Source organism: Ochotona princeps, chromosome 33, assembly GCF_030435755.1.
Source record: "Ochotona princeps isolate mOchPri1 chromosome 33, mOchPri1.hap1, whole genome shotgun sequence".
NCBI lineage: Eukaryota > Metazoa > Chordata > Mammalia > Lagomorpha > Ochotonidae > Ochotona > Ochotona princeps.
The window spans coordinates 4,306,347-4,329,878 of NC_080864.1; the positions used below are offsets into that span (position 1 = coordinate 4,306,347).

The window sequence follows — 23,532 nt, forward strand, 5'->3', positions numbered from 1 at the left end:
AGGCACGGGGGTTCCCAGCGCGCTCGCCGACACTGCGGGGCGGCCTCCCCGGCCTGCGCAGAGGCTGTCCCGCTCTGCTTTAAGCCCGACTCCACTCTGGTCAGCCTGGCGCTCGAGGGGGCCGGGCCGGGCGGGCAGCTTGGCGGCGGCGGCGGCGGCGGGAGCAGGTGGGCGGGGGCGCTGACGTCAGACCCGGGCCCGGGAGCCTGCGGCCGCTCCCCCGCCACATCCTGGTGGCCGCGCTCGCAGCCGGGCCAGGCCGAGCGCCTCGCAGCCACCGGAGGAGCGGGCGGGGAGCATGCGGCGGCCCTGAGCGCGCCGGGCCGGCGCCGAGGAGCGCGCGCGGCGGGCGGGCATGGAGCTGAGCTTGGAGAGCCTGGGGGGCCTGCACGGCGTGGCCCACGCGCAGGCAGGCGAGCTGCTGAGCCCCGGCCACGCGCGCTCGGCGGCGGCGCAGCACCGCGGCCTGGTGGCGCCGGGGCGCCCGGGCCTGGTGGCGGGCATGGCGAGCCTGTTGGACGGCGGCGGCGGCGGTGGGGGCGGCGCCGGGGGAGCCGGAGCTGCGGGCGGCGCAGGTAGCGGCGCCGACTTCCGCGGGGAGCTAGCCGGCCCGCTGCACCCAGCCATGGGCATGGCCTGCGAGGCGCCCGGGTTGGGCGGCACTTACACGACGCTGACGCCCCTGCAGCACCTGCCTCCACTCGCCGCCGTGGCCGACAAGTTCCACCAGCACGCGGCGGCCGCGGCCGTGGCCGGGGCGCACGGCGGCCACCCCCACGCGCACCCGGCGGCCGCACCGCCCCCTCCACCCCCGCCGCAGCGCCTGGCGGCCAGCGTGAGCGGCAGCTTCACCTTGATGCGCGACGAACGCGCGGCGCTCGCCTCCGTAAGCCACCTCTACGGGCCCTACGGCAAGGAGCTGCCCGCCATGGGATCGCCGCTGTCGCCGCTGCCCAACGCGCTGCCACCGGCGCTGCACGGCGCCCCGCAGCCGCCGCCCCCGCCCCCGCCGCCCCCGCCGCTGGCCGCCTACGGCGCACCTGGCCACCTGGCTGGGGACAAGCTGCTGCCGCCTGGCGCCTTCGAGCCGCACGCCGCACTCCTGGGGCGCGCCGAGGACGCGCTGGCCCGCGGGCTGCCCGGAGGGGGCAGCGGCGCTGGCGGCGGCGGCGCGAGCGGCGGGGGCGCCGCGGGGCTGCTGGCGCCCCTAGGCGGGCTGGCTGCGGCCGGGGCGCACGGGCCACACGCGGGCGGTGGCGGTGGTCCGGGCAGCGGCGGCAACGGCGGTGGCCCGGGCGCGGGCGCAGCGGCCGAGGAGATTAATACCAAGGAAGTGGCGCAGCGCATCACGGCCGAGCTGAAGCGCTACAGTATCCCGCAGGCCATCTTCGCGCAGCGCATCCTGTGCCGCTCGCAGGGAACCCTCTCCGACCTGCTGCGCAACCCCAAGCCCTGGAGCAAGCTCAAGTCGGGCCGAGAGACCTTCCGCAGGATGTGGAAGTGGCTGCAGGAGCCTGAGTTCCAGCGCATGTCGGCGCTACGCCTAGCAGGTAGGACCCCGGGCACGCCGGCTCGCGCTGCCCACTCCCCACTCCCCGCCTGGCGCTCTGGCGCTCGGAGATCCCTCGCAGGAGGCCACCCTGCCGTCTGCGTCTCTGCCTTTGTGCCATCCCAGAGAGAGAGAGAGAGAGAGAGAGAGAGATATTGGGCCGCACTCCAACCTCCCACATCGCTGCCACTGCCCCTCCGGGAAGGAGCTAGGGGTTCCCCGTGCCTGGCAGACTCGTGCCAGCGACTCTTGGGGTATCTTATTGTGTGTGTGTGCGCGCGCGCTGGCGCTGTGTCCCCGAAAGCGCCGCTGCAGTCAACCCCAGGTGCCACTGGAGAGTAAGCACCCCCGCCCCACCAGCCTGCGGCTCTGGACCCCGCGGAGCGCCTGGTCGGTGCTGCGGCCACCGCCGCCGCAGCTGCCCAAGCCCAGCGGCGCTCAGCCCCGGCCGCTTCTTTGTAGCTCGGCTCCTGCGATCGATAACCCCCTCCTCCGCTCTGGCCGCTGGCAAAGGTCACCGGCGAGCGGGAGGGGGAAGGGCGGCCAGCCCCTGGACCCACATCCCCGCGGCCTTCACCCCTCAGCTCCGCTGGGGCTGAGCGCCCCCTCCGCGCCGGCCGCCGGTCTCTATTCTGTTCTCCTCTCGCGCCTCCTTGCTTTCTCTGTCTCTCTCTTTCTCTCTCTCTCTGCCCCCTCTTATCCTCAGGCACGGGCCCCTTGGGGACTCCGCTGCCCCCTACCTCCCAGCTGACAACAGCTGGGTCTGTACCTGCCTCCTGCACAGCTGGGGGGAGGCCCTCATCTCCTGGGAGCCTGTAGGGGTGCAGGCCAGGGTGGAGGGGCTAGGAGGCGGCGTGTACCCCGACCACAGGGACAATAGCAGCCTGAGCGCTGGGCAATCGATGGCGTCTCGCACACTCGGCCTGCAGAAGCCGGGCAGGCAGGGACTCCACGCAGGCCAGCGGATAGGCACAGTCAGAGGGGGGTCCCTGTGCCACCTGTCCCCCAAGCCAGCCCTGGGCAGCAGCACCCCAGACTGTCTCAGTTTCCCCTCTCTGCAAAATGAGGATGACTGTGGGAGGCAACAACAGACGTCTGGGATCTGCCCTTTGAAGGGGAAGAAATGCAGGGACTTGGTGTGTGGCAGGGGTGTTTGGGGACGAGCCAGACCTGCTCTGCCCGGACGTGGATGAAAAGGGAGGGCCAGAGAATGTCCCCTGTGCTATGGACCCTATGCCCCCAGTCAAGGTACGGGGGCTGCACTCACTGGGCAGCGGCCGGTGGAGCCAGCAGCTGTCAGCTCCCTGTGGCCCATGGGGAACCCGAGGCCACCTGTGCACCCAGGGTAGCCGCGGCAGGCAGCGGTCATGGCCTGGCTACTTGGAGGAACAAGGTGGGGGTGTTGGGGGAATCCGGAACCGGCAAGCCAGCCCCTGCCCACGGCCCCCGCCCCCGTGGGTCCTGCGGGCCGCCAGAGGTGGTGGCCCAGGGCGGGCTAATTAGGCACCCGGAGGCCTTTAGTTCCGCTCGCTGCGCAAATGAGAAGCGGTTAAGTGGCGGCAAATCGCCGCGGTTAGGGGAGGCGGGGGCGCGTCCCCCCCTCTGCGGCTCGGCCGCAGCCCCCAGGATCAATCCCACAAGACCGATTACCGGGTCGGCTCCCGGGCCCTCTTGGGACCCCATCCCGGGCACAGCGAAATCTGGGGCCTCCTCAAGTCCCCAGCCCATCCCACACACAGGAGAGGGACAGAAAAGGGGCGGGGAGAGAGACCCTGGCCTGCTTCCCCCCCATCCCCTCCCGACAACCTTATTCTCTCTAGGACTATGGGAAATGAGGGCGTTAGGGACCTGGCCCCATTGTGTGCCTCAGTTTACCCGTCTGTAAAATGTGTCCATCAGGGAGGGTGAGCCTGTGCTGCAGCCCCCATCCCCAGGGCTGTCCCCTCCTCCCTCGGCGTCCACGGGTAATTATGGGTGAGGGGCTGGGGAGGCAGGGGCCTGCGCCTTGGCGGGGGTGGGGCGGTCGATGCCTTCGAATTACCGTCTCTAATTTATCACCATGGCCGGGTCGATAGCTCCGGCCGTCTTCAAATATTGTTTAAATTGCAACTGCAGAAGAAAAAAAGTATTTTTCCTATCTGATCAGGAAAAAAATATGTATATGAAAATAAAATGTCAGACAGAGGCAGGCAGGCCACTCTGCACCCCACCACCGGAAGTCCTGGGTGAGCTGAGACCCTAAGGGACGGCGGAGACCAGTGGGGGACATTGAGGCAGGTGACCACGCCACATAACACACAACGTCAAAGCCAAGGCAGGTGCCACTGGTCGCCCGTTCAGTAGCCTGGGGCACAGCAGGGACACCCCATCCCAGCCCCTTTGGAAAGTGGGGAGAGCTGGGGGCTCCAGGGATGAGGGTCTGGGGGCTGGGCACCCCAAGGTAGCCAGGGTGAGGAGGGTGGGCACTGGGAGCCCTTAGAAGTGGGGTATGCGGGAGGGGGGCAGGTGCACATCAGGCACCCCTTTCCCGTCCCACCAGTGTCCCTAAGGGTCACTCAGCCTCCAGGGGTGCTGCTCCCCAGCTGCCTACAGGGCTAAAGTCTGACAACCAGCGGGGGGGTGGGGGGTGGAGGGAACCCCAGTGGGCAGTGCCCGAGCCCTGGCCTGGAGCGCCTGGGCTGAAGACAAAGGCTGGAGCCCGGAGCCGGCCGCCGCAGGGAAGCCAGATTTTAATTAAATATGGACCCGGATCAATACAGCCCTCAGCACCCCAGGGGTGGAGGAGAGAGTCGACCCCTCCTCCCACAGCCTCAGTTTCCCCCTCTGCCAAGTGGGGGTCCGCGGTGAGACCTGAAGGGGACCATCCGCCACCCAGGCCTGGAGCAGGATGGGGCGCCCCCTCCCCCCGTGGGTGCCACCTCCCTGCTTTGTCCCACCTTTTTTTTTTTAATTTTTCTCCTCAGTCCTGTCAAAATATAACATTGGATCCTATGTGGCCGATTTCTTAGAACAAGGCGTGTTTACCTCCTCGGCTGTCACACACACACACACACACACACAGCCCCCGGCCAAATGTAGTTATTTTATTGACTACTTTTGTACAGCTTCATTGCCAGGCGTGCAAAGGGGAGCTGGAGGGACAGAGTTTGGCTGGTGGGGTGGCCCTCAGCCCCAAGATGGCGATGGCACCTTCCCGCCTGCTGAGCCCGCGGCATCTGGGTCTCCCGGTGCGGCCGCAGGGCGCTGGGCAGGAAGCGGAGCAGCTGCAGCTCCCGCCATGGTGCGGGGGTGGGGGGGTCCTACCCGAGCCACACCCCATCCTGCCGCATTCCTCCCTGAGGGGCCGCCAGCAGGTGTGCGTGCTTCTCCTTGTTTTAGTCAAAAATATCTCTGGAAGGATGGGTGGGGGGCCCGAGGGTGCAGGGTCCCCAGGACTTTGGCCATTCTCCATTCCTTTTCCAAGACCCAAGAGCAGGGAATGGGATCAGAAGTGGAGCAGCTGGGACTCAAACCGGTGTCCAAATGGGATGCTGGCACTGCAGTTGGCAGCTTTGCCTACAGTGCCACTCCCTTTTTAAAATTTTTTTCTAAGCATCGAGGAGGACCAGGTGCTTGGCGGGTTCTCTGTGTGGCCACCAGCACCACCTCCCCCCACAGTCGTGGCCAGCTGGGGCGGCTGTCACTGCATCTGCCCTCAGCCCTGTTTCCGGGCTGGCTGCTCTCCTCTGACTGTCACTGGTCCCTTTGCTGTCATCTTTTTCAAATACGTTTCCAAATGCTGCCTGCTGCCTGCTTAATGTCTTTTTAAAGAGCCAGGGGTTTGGGGGCACCTGCAGGTGCAAGTGTGTGCCAGGTCTGTCCCAGGACACCCCCCTACACCTCCAGGTGGAGCCCTGTGTCCAGGTGGAAGGCCTGGAGTTTGTGCTCTGGTTGATAAGCGTTTGAAAGACGCAGAACTAATTTGAAAATGCGGCCATTAAAATCCCATCAGGGGAACTGGGCCGGCCAGCCAGCCGGGAGGGAGGCGGCACCTCACCCGGGTTGGGCGCCGGCCCAGGTGAGCTGGGGACAGAGCAGGAGGAGGGAGGGAGGGACAGGGCAGGTCCCGGCTCTGGGGGCGCTCAGAGGCAGGTGAGGGGGTGCTGAGCAGGGGCTTGGCTTAGCACCTCTGGGCAACTCCTGCAGAGGTGGGGAGTGGGTGCGGAGGGGTGGGGTGGGGTGACCAACAGGACGTTTAGAGGCGGGCAGGGGGTAGTGCGCCGTTCCCCCACCACTGGGCCGGCAGCTGGTGGCCGAGCAGGACATGTTACCAAGGTAACCCGCCATCATCCCAGCCGGAGACCAGACTGTGTATTGGATCCCGGGACTTGGGGTGGCTGGAGGGAGGGGCTGTGGGTGGGCACTGCTTCTCCCTGCCCCCGCTCTGGGGCTGGACACCGAGGGTACTGTACAATGTCCCTCCACCCCTACTGGTTGCAGCCCTCCTCCAACTGTCTGCCACACACCTGGCCCCCAGTTCCCCAGCCGAGGCGTGTCCCCACCTGAACTGAAGCCCCCCTCCCTTGGGGAGTCCCCTAAGTGCTGGGAGGGGCACTTGGGGAGGGGTGGTGGGGACGTGGTGCAGTCTGTCGCCACACTGGTGCCGGTGAAAGCCAGGAAGGAGCTCTCTGTCCCCCCCAGTTTTGGCCAGTGCCCCCACTGCTTGCGGGGGGCCGGTGGGGGAGGGCCTGTCGTAGAATGCTGCTGACAACAAGTGCCTGGAGCCTGGCCTGCATGTGACACTGAGACCCTGTGGCCCCATGCGCCCGCCTGAGCCTCCCCCCATACACAGTGCTGCCATGGAGGAAGTCCCTTCTAGGAGGGCTTGAGGAAGAGTGGGGAGGGCCAGCTGTGAGCCCCTGACCTCCCCACCCCCCAGCCAGGAGTCAGGGCTGTGTGTGCGGGGTGCTCGCTGCCTCTCACCTCTCGGGAACCCAGTACTGGGGTACAGAGCAGGGACAGTGGTTGGGTCCCAGGGAGGGAGGGAGGCACTGAGGGGCTCAGGGCCTGCCCACAGTCAAAGCCTGCGGGGCAGGTACAGATAGGTGCCAGTGTCCCAGGCGACTGACCCCGGAGGGCGTCCCAGAACGATTTGACCTGGCTACACCCGCTGTGGGCCCCACGTGGCCTCTGAGGCCAGAGAGCCATGCTGCCATCTGCTGGATGCAGCTGCAAGTGTGGAGTGGCTGCAGTGGGCAGCTCCAGGACTTGGTGGCAGGAAGCCTGCCCTGCCCATTCAGAGTTGGGGATGGAGTCCTGGTCTCTCCCTGCAACCGGCCTCAAGGGACTGGCCCCAGGTTGCCCTCACCCCTGGGCTCCAAGGAGACAGAGGGAGCAGCCCCTGCAGAGGCCCTGAGGTGGAGGAGATGGGGAGGGGCCTGGCCTGGAAAATGCTGGAAGCCGACATGGCCCCTGTATGTGCCTTGAGTACTGCGGCCTGCAAGGCTTGCCTGGGAGCCAGCGGGGAACCTGGTGAAGGAGTGAGGGCTGAGGGCCTGTGCAGAATCGTGGGTTAGGGGCAAGGTGGATGCAGACAGCTGGGGTGGGAGAGGCAACCCTGCTGATGGTGGGAACCATACAAAGGGTCACCAGACCAGAGGTGAGGCAGGGGTGGTTGATGTATACCAGGAGGAGGTGAGGGAGGAGGGTTGATGGAGGAGGAGGAGGGGGGAGGAGGTGATGGAGGAGGAGGTGATGGAGGAGGTGATGGAGGTGATGGATAATTAGGATGTGATGCGGACCTGACCCAGCTTCCGGGTTCCCTTCCGGGTTCCTTGGGATGCTGCAGGCCTCCCTCCATGGGGCCCGTACACCCACCCCATCTGCGCCTCCAACCCTGCCGGTCTCCCCTCCATTTTCACCTCCTGTAAGGAGGGGGGGGGCGGCGCTGGCACCCGGCTGGGGGAGGGCAGTGCCACGGGGGGCGTGTCCAGCCTGCCGTGGGGGAGGGGAGCGCCTACCGGAGGCCGCTGGCGGTAAACAGCTCGGCCTGCGCTGCCGGATCGATCGGCCGGCCTGACGAGCTGTAATTAGATTGAACGCCAGGAAAGGGGCGGCCCGGTCTCTTTCTGCTGTGCTCGACAAAACGTGAAGTTTTCCACGGCTGGGCTGCCCGGCCCCTCCCCCAGTCTCTGCCTGGGGGACTCCCCCAGGCACCTGCTGGGAGACACGGGGGTGGGAGGGCAGAGTGAATGGGCCAGTGTCCACCCTGTCCTCCCTACACCACTCTTTGTGTAGGGAAGGGACACAAATTCCCCCTCCTAGGAGCCCACCGGTCAGATGGGGCACCTGCCAGGCCATGGACTCCAGGACCTTGCAAGTGCTGCTGGGTCAGGGCTGTAACACCTGGGGTTGGGCCAGCCAGAAGCCAGGAGCTCCATATGGGTCTCCTACGTGGGTGCAGGGGCTGAGCACCCCAGGTGCACCAGCAGGGAGCTGGATGGGAAGCGGAGCAGACAGGACTGGAGCCCTAGCCATCATTCTGTTGAATGGATCCTTGGGGAAGCTATGGGTTCCCTAGCCAGTGGGGAGGAGGGAGTGGCCACCGACTCCTGCTTCGTGTGCACACCTGCGTGTCTGCGGGTAGTGGCTCCCCAAAGGCTGTCAGCCTGCATGCGCCCAAGGCCACCCATGGGGGTGACAGTGCCAATGGGTGTGTGTGTGTGTGGAGGGAGGGGAGCAGATGTTCCTGGGAGTGTTACAAGGAAGGGAAATTGAGGTTGGTGTTGGGGACACAACCCCGGGATCCCTGGGCAGGGAGGAGGAGAGGGACTGGGAACCATCGCCCCCTGCTTCCCCGGGGAGCCTGTCTTGGGGCCCTGGGTGGCGACTTCCTGGGGCACGGGCGCGGCGGTGGCGACGGGGCGGGCGCTGACCTTGGCCTCTTGCCTCCCGCCGCGCCCCGCGCCCGCCCGCAGCTTGCAAGCGCAAGGAGCAGGAGCAGCAGAAGGAGCGCGCGCTGCAGCCCAAGAAGCAGCGGTTGGTGTTCACCGACCTGCAGCGGCGCACGCTGATCGCCATCTTCAAGGAGAACAAGCGGCCGTCCAAAGAAATGCAGCTCACCATCTCGCAGCAGCTCGGCCTGGAGCTCAACACCGTGAGCAACTTCTTCATGAACGCGCGGCGCCGCTGCGTCAACCGCTGGGCCGACGAGCCGGGCGCGACTCCCGCGGGCCCCGCCGCTGCCGCCGCCGCCACCTTCTCCAAGGCCTGAGCCCCGGGGCGGGGGCGGCCTGGGCCCAGCGCACAAACGGCCCTGCCCCTCCAGGCCAAAGGAAGCCCTGCGCCCCCATACCCCCTTACCCACACACACCCTGCGCCCCGAAGGAGCGGGCGGCAGGGAGAGGCCCCCTCCGTCCCCCAGCCTCCATTCTGGACGCCCCAGGACTTCCTGGGGTGTCCCCAGCCCTCCATCCCCAAGGCGGGTTGACAAGCACATTCAAGACCAGGAACGGGGTCACTGCAGTAGGATTCTAAAGAATCCTTAGCCCTCCCGCTCCCTCCCCGCAAAACGTCCAGGCCCAGGCAGCGCTGGGACCCCACGAGCGTCCGCGACGCCACCCCCGCCCCTAGCGACTCCGCGTGCCAAGATTCGCCGTCGCCTGCCTTAACGCCTGCGGCGGCGACGGCGAGAGCAGTCCCGGCCTCGCCTCCTTCCCTCCCTCCCTGTAGGCACCTTGAAGGCCGGCGAGCAGCCCGGGAAATGCCCACCCGCGCCCGGGACCCCTGGTGGAGCGCCACGGAGCCGACCTGGTGGAGCAGAGCTGGAAGGTGGGGTCCGCCTGCGCCCATTTCTTTGCCAAAAAAAAAGAAGAAGAAAAGAAAAAGAAACCCAAAGACAAAAACAATTGTGCGAGGGGATAGGGGTCTTGGAGAAGACGAGCCCTCCGTGGCTTCCGGCGACCCCGCAGGACCACCGGCCACGCAGCTGGACCGACCCCGACCCTCCCCGGAGAGCGGAGCGCGCCGCCGCCGGCTAGGTTAGGCTACCTCAGTAACGTTCACATTTGTGATTGGAAAAATCACGCCGATACCAAAGATCCCCTCCCCCAAGGACCTGACTGGATTCTGGGGTTCCCTGCCTCCTGCCCCTCCGGAGAGAGAGAGAGATTGAGCGCGCGAGCGAGAGAGAGAGAGCGCGAGCGAGGAAGCGAGCGAGCGAGCAGTGAGGTCGATGAGTGCCTTTCTCCTGAACCAAAGAAGTGTGTGGAATGTTCTCTTGTCCTTATCCACTCGCTATGCTCCAGCTTTGAGAAACCCGATCTGAGTGATGCGTCTAGAACCTTCTGGGAGTTGGGGCAGGATCCTCCGAGTGTAGAATCCCTGTTCCCGCTCTGCCACCAACCTTCCCCCAACCCCCAGTCCACGCGCGCGCGCGCACATGCACCTGCTAATACCCTCCTTCCCGCCCACTTGGCAAGCCCCACTCCGCCCCAGGCAGAGCCCGCGTTCACTCCGCGCGGTGCGCACGGGAGAGTGCGCCCACCGCCTGCTGCGCCAGGGGTTTCTTTCTTTCCCCCCCAGGAAGGGGCGCCGGGTCCTCCCACTTTGTTCCAGCACTGCCACCGCCAGCCCCCTCGGGCGTCCCCGACGCCCTCTGCTGGGCTAAAGGTGACTTAGGACCTTGTAAGTCACCCAGAAGTGACAAGCAGCTCACTGCCACCCAAGCGCCCTACCCGTGTGCACCCCACGCACGTGTGTGTGTCCACGCCACACGCCACGTACCCACACACGCCTGTACTCACATGCACGCACCCGCCCCAGCCGCCCCCTTCCCCCTCTGCCCCGGGTCCCCCTCACCCCGATCCACGCAGGGAACCCCACCTCCAGCACAATCCCTTTGAGCCTTTGACAATTTTTCTCTGAAATACCTCAAGATATCTAATGTATAGTTTATGTGACGAAGGAGAGAAGTCCTTAGCTAGTTTTTGGAAATAACGTGACTTGAAGCTTTATACTGTCAGATTATAATTTTTTTGCAGGCGACCGCATGTGGGTTCTCTGACGAGTCGGTGGGAGACGTCGTGAATGTCGGGGCTGGGGGTCCAGCGGGGGGCAGGGTGCAGTTTTCCGTCTCCGGCTTGTTGTGTCTCTTGTTTTTTTCTTTTTCCCGAGTCTTATGAGAGTATTTATGATTCTATGTGTTCTGCGTTCCGATGTAATTTAAAGAGAAAAAAGGGTGGGTGAGGGTAAAAAAAAAATGTAAAAAAAGAAAAAAAAAGGATTTGATTCGCTGCATGGCTGACGGGCTCCGTGATGCTGTGTGGGGGTGGGGGTGGGGGCGGGCGGGGGGCGGCCCCGGGTCCGTGTCGCATCCGTGTGTGTCCTGCGCAGTCCGTGCTGTCCCCCCCACTCATCCCCCACGTCCCGCGGTCGCGACACCTGCTCCGTGTCCGTGGGCAGCAGGTGGGGTAGGTCGGGGGGGTCGCCTCCAGCCCCTCCCTTGCCCGGCGGGGAGCAGGTGACTGGGTCAGAGACGCCCCCCACCACCCCCGGACAATCAGTCAGGGTCAGTTCTGTCGCCCATCCCTCCCCCATCGTCCACCTGGGGACCCCCTCCCACCTCCCGCCTGGAACCCCCTTATCCAGAGGGGGAGCGCGGCGCAGGAGTGGGGTGCGTGTGGGGGCTGGAAGGCGGCCGGCCCGCGGGGTGCTCCGGGGCTCAAGGGAGGCTGGACACCCCTCCTCCCCGTCGCGACCCCAGGCAACAGACTCAACAAGTCAAAAAGACAAAAAAAAAAAATTAACCCCCATTGTTGCCCATCGCTGTGCTGGGTCTGTGGTTGTTTTCTTTTTTGGTTTTGTTTTCCTCAATAAATTATTTTCTAGTCACTCCCTCCGCGTGGCGTGTGTGCGTGAGCGCATGGGAAGCGGGGGAGACGCGTGCTCCCCGGGGTGCCCCAACCCCACACCACCCCTTTCATGCCATCACCGCCCGCGCGTGGGGACCCGGACCCGCGTCGCCGTCGCTTCGTGTCCCCGGCGGCGGCTTGTCTGGGCTGCAGGTGGTTTGGCTCAGGGGGCGCACCCAATGAAGCAATGGGCTGCGTGCCACCCCCCGCGGGTGGGTGCACGGCCCGGACTGGGCCTGGGCGCCTGGATGGCGTCCCCCGGGGGGTGGGTGCGCGTCCCTGGGCTGGGCAAGGGAGCCCCTGGCGGGTGGGTGCACGTCCCCTGGCTGGGCAAGAAGCCCCCGGCGGGTGGGTGCGCGTCCCCGGCTTGGTCATCTCCCACAGGTGCGTGTGTGTCTACCCTGGGCACCTCGATTCCCCGCGGGTGGGTGTGCGTCCCTGCAAATCCGGGGCGCAGCGCGCTGGGGCCGCTGCGGGCGCGGAGGGGAGGCGTGGGAGCGGCGCACGCGCGTCCGGAAGCGGCGCCGTGTCAGGCCAAGCCGGGTTTATTGGAGAACGGGAAGGACTCCTTTCCGCGGTCGCTGGGCGACGGCCTCGGGTCGCGCGGCTGCTCCTCGGCCGGTAGGGGCACCGGCAGCCACTCCATGGGCGACGGTTCCACCTCCACGGGCCACGGCTCCACCTCCATGGGCTGCTCGGCCGTCGGGGCCTCGCCGAAGCCAGCGGGCAGTGAGGCGCGGGCAGCGGAGGCGGCGGGCGGCGCGTCCTCCCTGTCCGGGTGGGCGTCTCGCGGCCACGCGTGCGGCCAGCTCCTCCAGAACTGAAGGGGGATCCTCCACGGGGAGGACCCCAAGTCGAGCAACCCCTGCTCTCTCTCGACCCGCTCCTCCTCCTCCTCCTTCTCCTCCGGGAGCTGGGACTCGCTCTCCGGGGCGAGCTCCAGGACCTGCGGCAGGGACACAGGCGCCTCCTCGGGCACGGGCGGCGTCTGAGAGCGCCTGCGGGGCGACAGGGTCCGCGGCTCCCGCGTCCTGGGGCCCCAGGCCTGCTGTGGCCCCGGAGCTTCGTCCAAGGACAGCGTCAAGTCCGGGGACGGGATGGCCGCCTCCACCGACGGCCTCCTGTCCCCGAGGGACATCCTCTTGGGGGTCCGGGGAGCTTCGGGCGGTGCCTCGTCCTGGGGTTCGCCCACAGACTCGTAGGTCACCTCGGGGTTGGCACCCGGCGCACGGCGCAGGCTGGTTCCTTGAGTGATGAGGCTGGCATACCCCTCGCGGTGCGAGAAGGCATAGCTGGAGCGCCTCCTGCTAGACTCCCGGCGGAGCTGCGGCATGGGTTCCACGGCCAGGATGTCCTCGCCCAGGGCCACCTCCTCCTTCTGTGGGGGCACACACGACTCCTCGGGGGTCAGCCGCTCCCTCCTCTCCCATAGGGCGCCAAGCTGGTTCCCACCAAGCCCATCAGAATCAGCGAATCAGTGTCCTTCCCTGGGACCCTTGGACGGAGGCCAGGAGCCCAGAGCCTGGACACACACATACAGCCCACCCCCAACGCGGTGTCCCGCCTGTGCGGGTTGGGGAGGAAGAACACCGCCCACCGTGCTGCCCCCACCCTACCCCATCCCCGGCCACGCGCTGGCCTGGGCCGCCATGCCTGGTTGCGGTCATCCAGCCAGTCCCTCCCTCCTGGAAACTGCAAACACCCCGGGATGGGGCACCCCACGGCCTGCCGCTTCCAGAACCTTCTCTGGGCCCCCCTCCCCACCTTGCGCGCTTTGCTGAGCTCCTGGACGATGATGCGCACAGCCACGGGCAGCAGCGTGTTGATGCTCACGTTCAGCAGCACCACCAGCAGGGCCGAGGGACGTGACAGCACGTTCCAGTCGGCATCTGGGGGGGCAGGGCAGGGTCACAACGCGGCCCACCCACCCCCCACGCTCTCTCCCACCATCACAGGAGGCTCTCCCTGCCTCCACCTGCATACACACACACACACACACAGACACACAGACACCCCTGCAGGCCGGGTGGGCGCTCACACAGGAACGGGAAGGTGACCGGCGAGATACGGAAGAGCAGGTAGCTCTGGGTGGCGTAGGTCAGCAGGCCGTAGGCACTGAGGCTCAGCACCACTGTCAGCAGGCTCAGCACCGTCCAGTACTTGGTGATCAACACCACCTAGAGCCACAAGGTGGCGTCAGCCCCGGGGCAGGTGGGGCCCCCGCCCACCACCACCCGATGAGCTCTGCCCACTCCCGCAGCCCACTGCCCCACCTCCACGGTGATGGAGAGCAGCCCCGACAGGGCCACGAGGACCGCGAAGGACTGCTGGTCCCCGAGGCCCGAGGGCCCGGCCAAGTTCTGGCTGACCAGCAGTGTCACAAAGAAGTTGACCAGGGAGGTGGCTGTGCCATGGGCCACGGCTTGCAGGAAGACGCCGTAGTTGAAGAGTTGGTCCCTCTGGCCTGCCACGTATAGCTCCGGCATCTGCAGGCTCCGTTCGGCGCTCACGTCCTGGGGGACAGGGCGGGGATGGACCCCCACACAGAGGCCTGGAGCCCTGAGGGAGGTGTCCCACGTGGTACCACTGGCTACCAGGGGGTGGGGAACAAAGGGGCCCTGGACCTGGGTGGGGTGTGGATGTGTGCGGCCAGGGTGCTCAGGAGCTAGGCTAGGCCAGGGTGAGGGGGTGGGTGTGGGTGCTGAAGGGTCCCTGGGGTGTGTGACCCAGTGTGCAGGAGCTGGGGGAGGCCAGGGGCAAGGGGGTATGGGTGCTGGGAGCCCCCGGGAGACATGGCCTCAGCTTTTTGGAAGGGCCCGAGCAACCAGGAGATCTTGGGGTCCCGGGGTACTGAGGAGACCCTGTCCATGCTTCCTGAGCACGAGAAAGAGGGGCTGCCATGGCCCCCGGGTCCTGAGCCAGCCCGCTGCCGACCGACGCCCTGGGAGCAGGGAGCAGTGGGGGAAGGCCCAGCCACTGGGGGGATCCGGGTGGAGCACTGGGAGAGTGAGCCAGGGTCTCACTGTCTTCATCTGACTTGGAGATATATAATATATACCATATAAAGAAACCACGGCAGGGAACATCGCAGGCCACATGTGGCCAGCAGCCACCACACCTCAGGGAGTGTGCAGAGCGTCCTCATCATCTAGAATGTTCTATGTGATCCCGCGACACAGGATCACTTGGGCCTCTTTGGGGTCACCCACCCCAGCGCTGTCTCTCGTGGTGGGCTGGGAGCTGGGGAGCCCCGGGGCCTGCTCACCTGCTCGAAGAGCCCAATGTACAGGATGGGCAGGGTGCTGTAGAGCAGATTGAAGAGGGCCAGGAACCAGCCTTCGTACAGGGGCTGCGGGGGGGCAGTGGGGCAGAGTTGGGAGGGCCCGTCAGCCCTGGGGGAGGACTCTGGGAGCACGAGCTGGCTCTTAGTCGCCCAACCAAGCAGACAAGTATTTTTTCTGAGTCAAGACGTATTTATGTGAAAGGTAAGAGTTATGGGGGTTGGGGGGAGGGAGAGCCTCCATCCACTTATTCACCAGCCGCCCCTCCCAAAAGGCTGCAACGTCCAGGGTTGGGCCAGGCCCAAGTCAGGAGCCAGGAGCTCCATCTGGGCCTCCCGAATGGGTCTAGGGTCCCAAGCATTGGGGCTATCCTCTGCTGCTTTTCCAGGGAGCTGGAGGGGGAAGTAGTGCAGCCGGGACATGAACTGGTACCAGTGTGGGATGTCAGCACAGCAGGAGGTGGAGGCACTTCCTGTACCACTACATTGGCCCCAACCAAGTACTTCTCAAACTTTGGTTGTTGTTTTGGTTTGGGACTGGCATGGTGGTGTCTCAGGTTGGGCCTCTGTCTGCCCCACTTTCTGATCTGGCTCCCTGCTAACGCAGCTGGGATGGCTCAAGCGCGGGGGTTTTTGCCACCCATCAGCCTGGCCCAGCCCCTGCTGCTTGCGGGAATGAACCTTCCGGTTGGAAGCGCTGTCCCTGTGCCAGTGAGGGACAGGCACCACACCCCTGCTCACTGCACACATCCTGGATGGCACTCATCACGACCCCTCCCTGCAAGAGCCTTGGACGGGGCAGGGGACGGGGGAGTCCCGCGACCCCCACCGTCTCCTCTCTAGTGGGGTTCGGCCCCAGGGTGTGGACGGACATGGAAGAGCGTCCGTCTTCACGCGACACTCCCTTCTACCAAATGTCCGCGAGGGTGTGAAGGGCCTCCCCAGCAGGGCAGCGAGCCAGCCACGCTCAGCGGGCTGCGGGCAAGGGGTGGGGAGGGCACCGTGGGGCGGTCGGGCACCTGTGCAGTGAAGCCACTGTAGAAGGCGAACCAGATCTGAACCATCATGCTGGCCAGCGTCTTGTAGATAAAGTAGCGGAGGAATTTGCAGATGCGCATGTAGGACCAGCGGCCGTGCACCAGCAGCAGCCGCCGCAGGAAGCAGAACTGGGCCAGCACGTAGTCGCTGTTCTGCACGGCCTGCATCCCCTCCTGGCCGGCCAACCCCACGCCGATGTCTGCAGCTGTGTGTGGGGGGGGCGGGGTGACGGTGTCGTGAGCGTCAGTGTGCCCCTCCACCGCCTCAGGGGGGCCCCCCATCCCTCCCACCCCACCTTGGGGGTCCACCACCCTGCGCCGCCCCCCCCAACCCACCTCAGGGGGCCCTGCCACCCACTCTTGATCATGTTCACGTCATTGGCGCCGTCACCGATGGCCAGGGTCACCACCTGCTGGTACTTCTTAACCAGAGCCACAATCAGGGCCTTCTGTTTGGGGGTGACCCGGCAACAGATGACAGCCTGGCAGCGCGATGCCAGCTCCACGAAGGCCCGCTCCCGCAGCACCTCCGGACACTCCTGCGTCTGTTCGTCCTCCTCGCGGGGCTGCCCGGGGCTGTTCAGCTGCCCCCCGAGGTTCCGCCACAGCATGGAGATCCGTCGGGCATTCAGGAAGTCCCGCCTGCCCAGGCCGGGCTCCTGCCACGCCTCGTCCACCACCACGTTCTGCACCAGCGCCCGGGGCTCCTTCCGCAGCGACAGCAGCAGCTGGTCCTGGGGGAGAGCAGCCAGGGGTGGCGGTCCGTCAGCCCACCCGCCACGCCCAGCATCCCTCCCCGACCTCTGGCCTGCCAGAGCCCTCACTGACCAGGAACTCCCCGTTAACCACCATGGCCATCCTGGCCTGGGGCAGCGACCGTAACAACCCCTTTTTCCTCGGGTGTAGGTTGTTGTTTTCCCAGTAGGTTTCCAGGATGCTGCTGCAGGAGGGCAGGCAGGCAGGTGGGCTCAGGGTTGGTCAGTCAGGCCTGGGGGGTGGGGATGTGGGGCCTGGGCCTGGGGATGTGGGTTGTGGAGCCTGGGATCTGGGGACCTGGGATGTGGGGCCTGGTGGGTAGGGATGTGGGGCCTGGGCCTGGGGATGTGGGTTGTGGGGCCTGGGCCTGGGGATGCGGGTTGTGGAGCCTGGGGCCTGGGCCTCCGTGGGTGGGCTCGACCTGTGCCCCTGCCCACTCCCTACTTGATGTCCTTCTCCTCTAGGATGAGCATGTTCTCGGACAGCAGCTGGCAGGCAAAGCCGATGTTCACTGCTGTCTCTGAAAAACGCGGCCAGCTCAGAGCCTGCCTGGTGCAGCTGGGTGCTGACCCTAGGGGCCACACCCCTGTCCCATTGCCCAGACCCCGCCCACTCTCCAGACCACACCTCTGTCCCCCAGGCCCCGCCCCATTGCCCAAGCAACGCCCACCTCCGTCCTGCATGCCCCGCCCCCGTCCTCTAGGCCCCGCCCTGCCCTGATGGTCGCCCCACAGGTGCTGTTGGCAGGCCTGGCCCCCAAGGGGCTGTTCCTGGGGCTTTGGCAGCAGCTCGGAGCAAAGGTGGGGGAGCAGTGGGGTTGGGGTCAGGGTTGGGGTTGCCCACCCCACAGGCTAATTTTGGGAACCCACAAGAATAGCTCAATGTCTTCTGAAACCTGAGGGAGGTGGGGAGAGGTGTACGTAATTCACCCCGGGTGTTAGCCTGCACACATGTGCGTGCAGGGCAGAGAACCCATTAAAGTCTCAACGTGGTCTCCGGTGACACGGGGCGGGAAGGGGCCCTACCTGGGGACCCAGGCATGGGGCTCCAAGTCAGAGGGGTCCCCCAACCCACTCCCCCAGCGACAAGGAGCCCCACCTGGTGGCCGTCTGGGAATGTCAGCCCCACAGGGTCCTGGGGGGGACAAGCAGGACGGACACCCCCACTCCCCACCTGCGCACAGCCGGGCCGCACCTTGCTTGTCCCCGGTGAGCACCCACACCCTGATGTTGCCTTTCCGGAGGCACTTGATGGTGTCAGGGACGCCGTCCTGGAGTTTGTCCTCGATGGCCGTGACCCCCAGCAGCTGGTGGGGGCGGGGCGATGGGAGAGCAAGGCTGAGGGTGAGGGTGGTGAGCGGGCAGAGGATGGAGAGGCAGGTGGGCTGCAGGGTCCCGCACCTCCAGGTTCTGCTCCATCTCATTGTACACCTGGTGCAGGGCCTGTGCCCGGTTCTGCAGCAGCAGGGATGCCTCCTGGTGTCTCCGCTGCCATTCAGCCAACTCGTCCTCGGACACCTCCTTGGAGGCCAGGCACAGCGTGCGCAGGGTCTGCTGGGCGAAGGTCTGGGTGCCGGGCGTGGGGCCCTCAGTAACCAGCCTCCCCTGTGAGGGCTCTCCCCGACTGAGGGGCTGGGGAACCCAGAATCAGGCGGGAAGGACCCCTCTGGAATCCCAGGGGTCTGTGAGGAAGGCTGTTGGCCCCAATAAGTGACCCCAGGCTTTGATGGGTGACGCGCTTGGGCCCTGCTGTCCAGCCTGGGGCCTCAGTTGACCTACTTGTCCCGTGACAGGGACGATCACTGTTCCAACCATGCTTCCCTGATGGTGACCCTGACCCGCCCCCTCCCAGGGCAAGGAGCTGGGGTTGAGGGGAAGGGGCTCCTTTGCCACACCCTCCCCTGCTGGCCCAGGAGTCTCTATTGGGCTGACCTCATGGCTGAGACCTGGAGTGACCACAGTATGGGTGAAGGGACGAGCTGGCGCACAGCCCGGGGCACAGGCCCCCCGCCTTGGTGTGCCAGCCCACGCCAAGCTAGAGGGGCCAGCAGGGGCCAGCAGGGGCCAGCAGGGGCAGCCCACCAGAATGGCTTGTGCTAGAGCCTCTGATGAGGATGATCTGGGGCAGGGTTGGGCTGGGTGGGCCCTGCAACCCAAGCTGGGAGGTGGGCGGTGGGGGTGGCCTCCCTCTGTGCCACTGCCTCTCCTCAGCCAGCTCCCCCTGTTCCTTGCCTGCAGAAGCAGGTGCGTGGTGCAGTGTCCAACCTGTGCGACTGGATGTGGCCGCCTACAGTCAAGGCTTGCCTGTACAGGAGGGCACCCCCCTCCCCGGCAGGCAGCAACTCACAAACAAGGCCTCCTCTGTGGTGGCCTCCACTGGACCCCTCTTGCGCAAGCGCTCCAAGATGACGGTGTCGGCGCCCTTGGTGTAGAGGCAGATGGAACCTTCTGGGGTCCTGACTGGGGGAGGAGACGCGGCTGCCCACACTGGCTTCCCCCGAGCCCGCCTGCCCACCCCGCCCCACCTCCGTGGGGCTCACCCAGCACCGACATGCGCTTGCGCACACTGTTGAAATCCATCATGGCCAGGACCTGGTAGACCCGCTCCACGCCCAGCTCCACCAGCGTGATGGTGTCCTGCGTCCGCGACAGGAACACGTAGCCAAAGTTCCGGGCGGCTGTGACCAGTGCCTCCTCGTCCGGGGATGCCGCCTGGTACAACAGCTGACCTGTCCCCGGGGTGGCCAGGTTGCTGAGGGCTGAGGGAGGTGGGACAGATGGGCCCCGCTGCCCCGCGCGCGACCGGAGAACGGAATGCATAGGGTGCACCCAGCCCCCTCCCTGCCAGCACAGGCTTTCTGGGGGCCCAGGTGTGTGTGTGTGTGCACACACGTATCGGGGAGATGACCGGTGTGTGGGGGTGTGGGATAACAGGTGTGTGTGTGTGGGGGAATGACCCGTGCTCACTGCCTTTCTCGTGCACCATCACGGTGTGACAGAGTGCCAGCAGGCGCCAGAACTCGCGCACTGTCTGGTTCTTGTTGGTGCGCACCAGGCCCAATAGCTCCTTGTTGTAGAAGGGGAACTTGCCGTAGGCGAACTGGTTCCACTGGTACGGGTTCTCCTGCGGGAGGAGGAGGAGGAGGCAGGGACAGGCTGGTTCCAGCCGGCTCCCAGGCATCCCGTGACCCCTCCATCCCTGGCAGGACAGGACCCCACCTGCTGTGGGATTTCTTGTTTCTCATCCGGACCTGTGGAGAGACGGTGGTGCATCAGGCCTCGCCACTGTCCCACCAGGGGACCTCCTCTGCAGCAGCCCAGGGGTTCTGGACCCCCAAGGACAGCCCCCAGGACCCCGGGGTGGGCACCGTAGATGCGGCCCGCGATGCAGCACTTGTTGAACGTCATGATATTCTGCGTGAGCGTGCCCGTCTTGTCCGAGAAGATGTACTCCACCTGGCCCAGGTGGTCGTTGAGGCTGGTGCTGCGCGCCTTGGCGGGGATGTCCTGCTCCTCGTAGTACATCTGCTGGTCCCAGTTGATGAACACGCTGTTCCCCAGGTAGATGAACTCAGCTCTGTGAGGGGGAAACTGTCACACCCCTACACAGCACAGGCTTGGCCCCACCCCTGCCTGCCTAGGCCCGCCCCTCTGGTACAGGCCCCACCCCCAGCCCACCTGGCCCCGCCCCCGGCCCGCCAACCCCACACACATTATGAACATGGCCATGGGCACCATAACACTGAGTAGGATGACGAAGCCCCAGAAGATGAAGAAAGACTCTGTGACCAAGCCCCGCGATTGCCTGGCGGCTGGAAGGTAGTAGTGCTTCTCTCTGAACTCGCTGAATGTCACGGCAAAGCCCACCATCAGGCCCAGGGAAATGACCACCAGGGACAGGAAGATCTGCAAAGTGGAGCGTGAGTGATGGTGGCTGGGGAGACACCAGGGACCCTGGGGGCCTCTGCCCTGTCCTTGGGCGCAGCACCAGGAACTGTCTGCTGGGATCCTGGGACAGATTCCTTCCTAGCTGTCTACTCCAAACCCACTAAGAGGACAGCAAAGAGGGATGGATGGTTGGGTGAATCAATGGACAGGTGGGTGGATGGATGGGTGGGTGGTGGCTGGTGGCTCTGTGGCCAGTGCCTGGTGGCTCTGTGTCCGGTGCCCGGTGGCTCTGTGGCTGGTGCCCGGTGCCTGGCCCCTGGCCCGGTGCAGGCTGTCATGGCAGCTCACCAGGATGACTAGCTTGTTCATCAGGAGGTCCAGCTTGGTCCTCTTCAGGTGGATTTTCCCACAGTTCTTCATGATCTTCGTGTCGAAGCCTGTGGGGTTGGGCTGGATGGAGCTGCTCTCCACGCGGCCCAGCACCCCCACCCGCCCGTCGCCTGCTGGCTGCTCCCTCGGCTAGGGTCCCGGCAGGCGGCTGTACCCGCGTAGATGACTAGGCCGTAGCAGGTGTCGGTATTGCGAATCTTGCAGCCGCGGAGGAGGAGGTTGCCAATGTCCAGCGGGTACTTCCTGCCGTTCCATTCCAGGCGCCCCACAAAGTGGTGCATCCGACTGTTGGGTGCCTCGCACATGACCGTGCCTGGGAGGTTGGTGGGGGGCCGGGGCTGCTGTCAGGCACCCCCCACCCCACTCCCAGCCTGAGCACAGGGGCCGTGAGCCCCAGCACCCTGCCCACCTTGGAAGGACGACATCTTCTTCACGCTGGTCAGCTCGTGGTGGGTGACGCTTGGGGCCTGCCTGAACTTCAGGTTGGTCTCTCTGACAACAAGGAAGGCCAGGGAGGTGACCATGGGTGACACACGTCCCTGGTGGGCCGGGGAGCCCTCAAACCTCTTTCAAAGTTGCTCACCCTGACATTCCTCCAAGCTCCTACTGGGCGCCAGCTGCCCATCAGAAGACAGGGGCCCAGAGAGGCAGAGAGCGTGCCTGAGGTCACGCAGTATGGGTCCTGCCTTAGTCCCAGCCCTCTGCCACAGAAGCCTCGGGTGCCAGGCAGCCACCCCCACCCCCGTCACTCCCTCACCCGTCGATGTCGGCCGTCTCCACGTAGCAAAGGCTGCTGGGCTCGGTGCTGGCCAGTAGGAGCAAGTCCGCCTGCAGCCAGGGAGGGGGGCATAGCATAGCAGGGGTGAGGAGGAGCGGGCCTGGGCTAGTCCATCTCCTCCGGCCGCCACCCCAGCTCAGGCCCTGGGCTCACCGGGACAATGCTGTCCTGGCTGAGACACACCACGTCCCCCACACACAGGTTCTTCCACTTCTTCCACAGGAAGCTGCGGGGACGGCAAGGGAGACCTGAGAGGGGGCCCCCTTGGTGGGGACACGGGGGCCCGGGGAGCGGGGATGGCCTCACCCCTTCCCCAGCAGGATCTGGCAGGGCCGGTTGTTGACAGTTCTGTCACTGCGGTGCCGCCCCTGCAAGGAAGGGGCAGTCAGGACCCTGCCCACCGGGCAGCCTGGCCCATCACACACCCACGATGCGGGGGGTACCCACTCACAATGTCGTCCACCAAGTCGCGAGTGGCGCGGATTAAGAGCAGGCAGACCAGCGGGGCGAAGAGCGTGAACCAGGGCAGCGTGGAAATTTCTGGAATAGTCTGCCGCAGGTGGAGGCGTCACGGCCTTGGGCTGCACCTGTGACCCCTCCCTGTACCCCAGGCCCGCCCCTGCTGGCCCGGACCTGCTGACTCCCAGCTCCCTAGCCACCTCCGCAAGCACTTCCTGGCCCCCAGGGCATGGAGGGCTCTGGGCCACCCCAGGGTACCTCTGTTCCACCTTCTTCCTGGGCACATGCCAGGTCACCCCAACACGGTGGGTTGGGGGAGGACCCGGAGGCCTTCTTGGAGGAGGAGGCGGCACTGCGCCCGCTGTACCCTTCCCCTTCCCCTGGGGGGGCGTTCCTCAGCCCACCTCACCTGCAGGATGATAATGAGGAGAAAATAGACGTTGGACATGCGGTGGAACTGCTCGTACAAGTTCAGTGGCAGGAAGGACAAGACGTTGTACTTGGCCGTGTGGATAAGGTTGGTCTGCCAGGACGGAGGCACCGATGGGGGGTACTGCCCGGCCCGGAGCCCACCCAGCCCAGCCTAGCCCAGCAGACCAAGGCTGCCACCCATCCCATGGGAGATGCAGCCCGGGGCTGCACAGGCAGTCATGGTATCCCCACGGGGTTCAACATTCACTTTCCAGGACAGGGCAGAGGGTACTCCCCACCGCCCATGGCTGGCACCCAGTAGGAGTGGGCAGTGGGCAGGCAGGCAGAATGGGCGAGTTCCCACCTTGTATTTCCTGTTTTGCCAGCAGAAGAAGCCCCCTTCCTTGGCCTGCCTCTGGAAGGCACGGTTGTTGGCTCTGACCTCCCAGGTGAATGCTGAAGCCACATAGCAGAACTGAGGCCCGCGCTAACGACCCCCCGGGGGACCCAGGCCCAGTAAACAAAAGGGGCCAGCTGGGTCCCTGCCCACTAGGCTCTGAAGAGCAAGGGAGCCCCAACCTCTCACCCCTCCCCAGGGGTTCCTGAGATCTAGGGGCTCAGCTAGCATAGTGTGCCATGGAGGGGAGGGTGGGGGTGGGCTCCCCTCACTACCCCAGCCGGGCACCTGTGTTCTTGTCATCGTCTTGGTGGTCTCTGTAGGTCAGACTGCCCATGCTGGTGGGGCTGTGAGGGACAGGGTTGGGGTCAAGGCAGTGGCTGTCCCCCCGACAGTCGCTTGCCTCTCTCACCTCCCTGGACCCTGCTGTCCTGTAACACACACCCACACATGTGTGCTCCACGCAGGGCCATCTCCACGACCCCCACACCTTCCTCCTGCCCCTGCTGTCACCCCCCACCCCCGTGCGCCTCACCTTCTGCTGGCTCCCTGGCTGCCTTGGGCTCCTGCAGTGTCCACGGAGGCCAAACCTTACCCAGAGCCCAGAACCTTCTGCAGCTGAGTGGCCGGGAGTTGCAGTCTGGTCTCCTCCTGGGGAGGCCGTGCCAGCCACAGCAGCTCCACCCATCCCTGGCCTC

The 23,532-nt window shown here is 65.6% G+C and overlaps 2 protein-coding genes across 2 annotated transcripts; one reads left to right on the forward strand and one right to left on the reverse strand.

Moving 5' to 3' along the window:
* Positions 1-355: 355 nt before the first annotated feature.
* Positions 356-10,004, forward strand: ONECUT3 (one cut homeobox 3). The gene is made up of 2 exons (XM_004595923.2): positions 356-1,550; positions 8,506-10,004. Exons 1-2 carry the CDS (start codon positions 356-358, stop codon positions 8,799-8,801), a joined length of 1,491 nt encoding a protein of 496 aa, XP_004595980.2. The 3' UTR covers positions 8,802-10,004.
* Positions 10,005-11,966: 1,962 nt separating this feature from the next.
* ATP8B3 (ATPase phospholipid transporting 8B3) lies at positions 11,967-23,196 on the reverse strand. The gene is made up of 26 exons (XM_004595924.2): positions 23,123-23,196; positions 22,802-22,893; positions 22,436-22,549; positions 22,019-22,117; positions 21,874-21,935; positions 21,721-21,793; positions 21,547-21,617; positions 21,199-21,281; positions 20,944-21,102; positions 20,748-20,836; positions 20,224-20,417; positions 19,854-20,088; positions 19,479-19,635; positions 19,052-19,240; positions 18,859-18,971; positions 17,913-18,077; positions 17,707-17,818; positions 16,957-17,032; positions 16,585-16,696; positions 16,115-16,490; positions 15,739-15,962; positions 14,705-14,788; positions 13,713-13,952; positions 13,478-13,616; positions 13,204-13,328; positions 11,967-12,817 (listed from the first exon to the last, which is right to left on the reverse strand). Exons 1-26 carry the CDS (start codon positions 23,169-23,171, stop codon positions 11,969-11,971), a joined length of 4,281 nt encoding a protein of 1,426 aa, XP_004595981.2. The 5' UTR covers positions 23,172-23,196; the 3' UTR covers positions 11,967-11,968.
* Positions 23,197-23,532: the final 336 nt, after the last annotated feature.

What these genes read in the sequence shown, in the direction of transcription:
- ONECUT3 (XM_004595923.2), top strand. Translation starts at nt 356, where the DNA reads ATGGAGCTGAGCTTGGAGAGCCTGGGGGGCCTGCACGGCGTGGCCCAC. An exon ending in GTCGGCGCTACGCCTAGCAG is followed by an intron (nt 1,551 to 8,505) that starts GTAGGACCCCGG and finishes GCCCGCCCGCAG; the next exon opens with CTTGCAAGCGCAAGGAGCAG.
- ATP8B3 (XM_004595924.2), bottom strand. Translation starts at nt 23,171, where the DNA reads ATGGGCAGTCTGACCTACAGAGACCACCAAGACGATGACAAGAACACA. An exon ending in CCCATGGCCATGTTCATAAT is followed by an intron (nt 20,089 to 20,223) that starts GTGTGTGGGGTT and finishes TCCCCCTCACAG; the next exon opens with AGCTGAGTTCATCTACCTGG. An exon ending in ACATTGGGCTCTTCGAGCAG is followed by an intron (nt 13,953 to 14,704) that starts GTGAGCAGGCCC and finishes CCTGTCCCCCAG; the next exon opens with GACGTGAGCGCCGAACGGAG.